The 7,500-nt window shown below is 29.1% G+C and overlaps 1 protein-coding gene across 1 annotated transcript in view; it reads left to right on the plus strand.

Moving 5' to 3' along the window:
• Positions 1-7,500, plus strand: part of LOC137652168 (lipase member H-like) — a 30,422-nt gene that overhangs the window by 21,992 nt on the left and 930 nt on the right. Inside the window, exon 6 of the mRNA XM_068385375.1 lies at positions 3,358-3,526. Within this exon, the coding sequence (XP_068241476.1) occupies positions 3,358-3,526 (169 nt within the window). The remainder of the gene's footprint in view (positions 1-3,357; positions 3,527-7,500) is intronic.

The following is a 7,500-nucleotide window of genomic DNA, read 5'->3' on the forward strand; positions in this document are numbered from 1 at the left end:
TTTAGGTTTTTAATGATCAATAGTAAAATATTTATTATAAACTAAAGAAACACACAATTAGCTACACTTTCTTAGTTTTGTTTGATCTCCAACGAATAGCCTCTCCAGACCCCATCAATATGCCCTAAATTACACACATCTAATCCAAAGTCACTGGTAGTTAAAAAATACATTTTTCAATTGGCTTTTAGGTGGCTCTAATTTCTGTATATAATGAACAATGTCAACGTTTTTTACCCAGTTTTCTACTTTTTTCAACTAATATTTTCTTTGTATTATCTAATTGATGCTTTACCTTTAAATCAATACAAGTCTTTGGTTATTGGTAGCGGTCTCATCAGTCAAATGGACGACAGATGGCAGTACATCTGATCAAACACACCGTGAGGAAATCTACAGATTACAAAGTAACAAATAATTGAGAGAAAAAAATCATAAGTTTTAGATCCTATCATTAAATAGTAACTATGTCCTGAAATAAAGAAAACAAAGTCTTGGGAACAAATGTATTTCTTAGGAATAGTCTTTTTACACCTTTTTCTATTTACTGAAAAGGTTGCACTCTCTCTCTCTCTCTCTCTCTCTCTCTCTCTCTCTCTCTCTCTCTCCTCTCTCTCTCTCCTCTCTCTCTCTCTCTCTCTCACTGGTTTCCAAAAATGTTTTCCCTCCCTGTCACTTTCCTACTGCCATTAACTGCAGTTCGCTTGAGATGTTCAAACACAGCGGAAGAAGACACAGGGGCCTTCTTACTAACGACGGCTTTTTTAATCTGCATTGCAAAATTTACTTTTAAAAGTTGGAGCTGTATATTGGAAGCTCGTTTCATTACTCCGTATATTGTAGTTATTATTATTATTATTATTATTATTATTATTATTACTACTACTTGCTAAGCCACAAACCTAGTTGGAAAAGCAAGAGGCTATAAGCCCAGGGCTCCAACAAGGGAAAATAGCCCAGTGAGGCAAGGAAACAAGGAAAAATAAAATATTTTAAGAACAGTAACAACATTAAAATAAATATTTCCTATATAAACTATAAACCCCCATAACAAAAGAAAAGGAAGAGAGATTAGATAGAATAATGTTCCCCAGTGTACCCTCAAGCAAGAGAACTCTAACCCAAGACAGTGGAAGCCCATGGTACTATGAAAATCCTGATGCAATTTAACGGGGGTTCAAGGGAATGGAATTTCGAATATTCCAGTATAAATATTGAAGATAATCATATGGCTTTCATAAGGAGACTCCACATTTGAATGCAATGAGTTTTTCTTTTTTATTGGAAGCGATTTTCAATTAATAAAAAATGCCATAATTTTTTTTTTCGTTAAGTAATTATTATTCACAGAACTGAAAATTTATCAATTAATATAAAAACTATAACGGTACATAAACGCAGATAAAAAAAAATTAAAATGCTCGCAAAATATATAATCATAAAATTGATAAACTTGTTCTTTCAAATTCTTCATTTATCCATCTCTTAAATTTTTCATTTATCCCTTTCTTAATTTCTTCATTTACCAATCTTTCAAATTCTTCCTTTACTCATCTGTCAAATTCTACATTTATTCATCTTGCAATTTCATCATTTATCCATTACTCAAATTACTCATTTATTCATCTTTCAAATTCTTCATTTACCGACCTTTCAAATAATTAATTTATTCATCTTTCAAATTCTACATTTATTCATCTTTCAATTTCATCATTCATCCATTCCTCAAATTCTTCATTTATTCATCTTTCAAATTCTTCATTTACTGACCTTTCAAATACTTAATTTATTCACCTTACAAATTATCCATTTATTAATCTTTCAAATACCTCATTTACTCATCTTTCAAATTCTTCCTTTATTCATCTTTCAAATTCTTCATTTACTGATCTTTCAAATACCTTATTTATTCATCTTTCAAATTCTACATTCATTAACCTTTCAAATTATACATTTATTAATCTTTCAAATAACTCATTTATTCATCTTTCAAATTCTATATTCCTTCATCTTTCAAATGCCTAATTTATTCATCTTTCTAATTCTACATTCATCCATCTTTCAAAATCTTCATTTATTATACCCAGCAACACCTATTCGATAAGAAATAAAATGTTCTCTTTCAAATTCTACATTTATTCCTATTTCAAATTTTTCATTTATTCATCTTTCAAATTCTACATTTATTCATTCTTCAAATACCTCATTTATTCATCTTTCAAATTCTTCATTCATTCATTTTTCAAATACTACATTTATTCATCTTTCAAATACCTAATTTATTCACCTTTCAAAGTCTTCATTTATTCATCTTTCAAATACCTCATTCATTCATCTTTCAAATACCACATTTATTCATCTTTCAAATTCTTTATTCATTCATCTTTCAAATACCTCATTTATTCATCTTTCAAATACCTCATTTATTCATCCGTCAAATTCTTCTATTATTTATCTTTCAAATATATACCTCATTCATTCATCTTTCAAATACCTCATTTATTCATCTTTCAAATACCTCATTCATTCATGTTTCAAATTCTTCCTCTATTCACCTTTCAAATTCTACATTTCTTCATCTTTTAAATACCTAACTTATTCCCCTTTCAAATTCTACATTTATTCATCTTTTAAATACCCAATTTATTCACCTTTCAAATTCTACATTTATTCATCTTTCAAATACTTCATTCATTCATCTTTCAAATTTTTCCTTTATTCACCTTTCAAATTCTACATTTATTCATTTTTCTAATTATTCATTTATTCATCTTTCAAATATCTCTTTCATTCAGCTTTCAAATCTTCATTTATTATACCCAGCAACACCTATCTGATGAAAAATAAAATTGGTTCTTTCAAATTCTTTATTCATTCGTTTTCAAATACCTCATTTACTCATCTTTCAAATACCTCATTTACTCATCTTTCAAATACCTCATTTATTCATCTATCAAATTCTTCATTTATTCGTCTTTCAAATACCTCATTTATTCATCTTTCAAATTCCTCCTTTATTTTCCTTTCAAATTCTACATTTGTTTTTCTTTCAAATACCTCATTTATCCACCCATCCTTCAAATTCTTCCTTTATTCACCTTTCAAATTCTACATTTATTCATCTTTTAAATACCTAATTTATTCACCTTTGAAATTCTACATTTATACATCTTTCAAATTCTACATTTATTCATCTTTTAAATACCTAATTTATTCACCTTTCAATTTCTACATTTATACGTCGTTCAAATACCTCATTTATTCATCTTTCAAATACCTCATTTATTCATCTTTCAAAATCTTCATTCATCATACCCAGCAACACCTAACTGACGAATACCTCTCACCCCCAACCAGTGCAACAAGCTTGCAGTCATTTCCGGCCAGTGATGATGGCGCTGGAAGCTGAACAGAGGAGAGGAAGCGAGCCGTTCCCTTCTTGCTTCTGCCAGGACTACGAGTCCTACCACAATGGATCCTGCACCTGTGATGTTATTAATCACTTCGATTTGAGCACGCTATCAAGGTGAGAGAGAGAGAGAGAGAGAGAGAGAGGAGAGAGAGAGAGAGAGAGAGAGAGAGAGAGAGAGAGAGAGAGAGAGAGAGAGAGAGAGGAGAGGTGTACTTTTTCAACTCTTAGGAAGTTTGTTTAATTCGATTATCAGTTGATTTTAGTAATTTTTTTTCAATTTAGTTATCTGATTTTATTAAAAAAGGAGAGAGAGAGAGAGAGAGAGAGAGAGAGAGAGAGAGAGGAGAGAGGAGAGAGAGAGAGAGAGAGACGTGTGTACTTTTTTTAACTCTTAGTGACTTTGTTTAATTTTACTTTGTTTATTTTAATTATTTTCTTCAATTTAGTTATCTGATTTTATGAGAGAGAGGAGAGAGAGAGAGAGAGAGAGAGAGAGAGAGAGAGAGAGAGAGAGAGAGAGAGAGAGAGAGAGAGAGAGAGATCACTTTTTCAACTCCTAGTAAGTTTGTTGAATTTGCTTTTGTTGATTTTATTTCTTTTCTCAATTTAGTTATCTGATTTTATTAGAAAAGAGAGAGAGAGAGAGAGAGAGAGAGAGAGAGAGAGAGAGAGAGAGAGAGAGAGAGAGAGATTTGTACATTTTTTTTAATCTAGTGAGTGTGTTTAAATTAATTTTCAGTTGATTTCTTTATTCTTTTTTCAATCTAGTTATCCGATTTTATTAGAAAAATTCAATTACTGTGTAGGATTGATATTGGCCTTTAAAAATTCCACATATTTTTTTTTTAAATCATATTTTGCTATCAAATATAAATCAATAAAAACAGTCATGATTGAATCTGAGTTCCATCCCAGAAATCCTTCAGGCGATTCTTCATACAACAGATATCAGGACACCTTTACAATAAAAAAATATCAATTAGACTCCTCATAAAAATCAACTGTAAGAATAATTAGAAATAATAAAAATTGTACCTTTTCTATCTAATCTTTAAGCTATTATCAATTAGCAATAATCAAATGCATTCCCTGTCTTATAAGTGGAAAAATTAGAATCATATTATTATAAAATCAAACCAAATCCCTTAAGGAAATTATGCTCTGTGTTTTTTTAAAATCACTTTTAATGATCAGTTAATGAATGTTGTTAAAAGTAAATAGCCGAGGGATGAAATTTTATCAGCAATTAAATAAAGGAAAAAGGATAGGAAGTTGTAAGCATCCGAAGAGGAAAGAGAGAGATAATTTTCTTGAAATGTAATTATCCACCTTCATGATTCACTGCTTTGGAAAAAGATAATCTTCAACTCAAATGGAAAAAGATAATCTTCAACTCAAATGGAAAAAGATAATCTTCAACTCAAATGGAAAAAGATAATCTTCAACTCAAGTGGAAAAAGATAATCTTCAACTCAAGTGGAAAAAGATAATCTTCAACTCAAATGGAAAAAGATAATCTTCAACTCAAATGGAAAATGATAATCTTCAACTCAAATGGAAAAAGATAATCTTCAACTCAAGTGGAAAAAGATAATCTTCAACTCAAATGGAAAAAGATAATCTTCAACTCAAATGGAAAAAAATAATCTTCAACTCAAGTGGAAAAAGATAATCTTCAACTCAAATGGAAAAAGATAATCTTCAACTCAAATGGAAAAAGATAATCTTCAACTCAGGTGGAAAAAGATAATCTTCAACTCAAATGGAAAAAAATAATCTTCAACTCAAGTGGAAAAAGATAATCTTCAACTCAAATGGAAAAATGATAATCTTCAACTCAGGTGGAAAAAGATAATCTTCAACTCAAATGGAAAAAGATAATCTTCAACTCAAATGCAAAAAAAAATCATATTCGACTTGAATGGAAAAAGGTAATCTTCAATCTTCAACTCAAATGGAAAAAGATAATCTTCAACTCAAATGGAAAAAGATAATCTTCAACTCAAATGGAAAAAAGATAATCTTCAACTCATATGGAAAAAGATAATCTTCAACTAAAATGGAAAAAGATAATCTTCAACTCAAATGGAAAAAGATAATCTTCAACTCAGGTGGAAAAAGATATTCTTCAACTCAAATGGAAAAAAATAATCTTCAACTCAAATGGGAAATAGATAATCTTGTACTCAAATGGAAAAAGACAATCTTGTACTCAAATGGAAAAAGATAATCTTCAACTCAAATGGAAAAAGATAATCTTGTACTCAAATGGAAAAAGATAATCTTGTACTCAAATGGAAAAAGATAATCTTGTACTCAAATGGAAAAAGATAATCTTCAACTCAAATGGAAAAAGATAATCTTGTACTCAAATGGAAAAAGATAATCTTGTACTCAAATGGAAAAAGATAATCTTCAACTCGAATGAAAAAAGAAAATTTTCAACTTAAATGGAAAAAGATAAAATTCAACTCAAATGGAAAAAGATAATCTTCAACACAAGCGCTAAAAATTAATCCTCAACTCAAATGGAAAAAGATAATCTTGTACTCAAATGGAAAAAGATAATCTTCAACTCAAGTGGAAAAAGATAATCTTCAACTCAAATGGAAAAAGATAATCTTCAACCCAAATGGAAAAAAATAATCTTGTACTCAAATGGAAAAAGATAATCTTGTACTCAAATGGAAAAAGATAATCTTCAACTCAAATGGAAAATGATAATCTTCAACTCAAATGGAAAATGGTAATCTTCAACTCAGGTGGAAAAAGATAATCTTCAACTCAAATGGAAAAAGATAATCTTCAACCCAAATGGAAAAAGATAATCTTCAACTCAAATGCAAAAAAATAATATTCGACTTAAATGGAAAAGATAATCTGCAACTCAAATGGAAAAAGATAATCTTCAACTCAAGTGGAAAAAGATAATCTTCAACTCAAATGGAAAAAGATAATCTTCAACTCAAATGGAAAAAGATAATCTTCAACTCAAATGGAAAATGATAATCTTCAACTCAGGTGGAAAAAGATAATCTTTAACTCAAATGGAAAAAGATAATCTTCAACTCAAATGGAAAAAAAATAATCTTCAACTCAAGTGGAAAAAGATAATCTTCAACTCAAATGGAAAATGATAATCTTCAACTCAAATGGAAAAAGATAATCTTCAACTCAAATGGAAAAAGATAATCTTCAACTCAAATGGAAAAAGATAATCTTCAACTCAAATGGAAAATGATAATCTTCAACTCAGGTGGAAAAAGATAATCTTCAACTCAAATGGAAAAAGATAATCTTCAACTCAAATGGAAAAAGATAATCTTCAACTCAAGTGGAAAAAGATAATCTTCAACTCAAATGCAAAAAAAATCATATTCGACTTAAATGGAAAAAGGTAATCTTCAATCTTCAACTCAAATGGAAAAAGATAATCTTCAACTCAAATGGAAAAAGATAATCTTCAACTCAGGTGGAAAAAGATAATCTTCAACTCAAATGGAAAAAGATAATCTTCAACTCAGGTGGAAAAAGATAATCTTCAACTCAAATGGAAAAAGATAATCTTCAACTCAAATGGAAAAAGATAATCTTCAACTCAAATGGAAAAAGATAATCTTCTACTCAAATGGAAAAAGATAATCTTCAACTCAGGTGGAAAAAGATATTCTTCAACTCAAATGGAAAAAGATAATCTTGTACTCAAATGGAAAAAGATAATCTTGTACTCAAATGGAAAAAGATAATCTTCAACTCGAATGAAAAAAAGAAAATTTTCAACTTAAATGGAAAAAGATAAAATTCAACTCAAATGGAAAAAGATAATCTTCAACACAAGCGCTAAAAATTAATCCTCAACTCAAATGGAAAAAGATAAAATTTAACTCAAATGGAAAAAGATAAAATTCAACTCAAATGGAAAAAGATAATCTTCAACACAAGCGCTAAAAATTAATCCTCAATTCAAATGGAAAAAGATAAAATTCAACTCAAATGGAAAAAGATAATCTTCAACACAAGCGCTAAAAATGAATCTTCAACTCCAATGTAAAATGATAAAATTCAACTCAAATGGAAAAAGATAATCT

The sequence above is a fragment of the Palaemon carinicauda genome, chromosome 13, assembly GCF_036898095.1.
Source record: "Palaemon carinicauda isolate YSFRI2023 chromosome 13, ASM3689809v2, whole genome shotgun sequence".
In the NCBI taxonomy this organism is placed as follows: domain Eukaryota; kingdom Metazoa; phylum Arthropoda; class Malacostraca; order Decapoda; family Palaemonidae; genus Palaemon; species Palaemon carinicauda.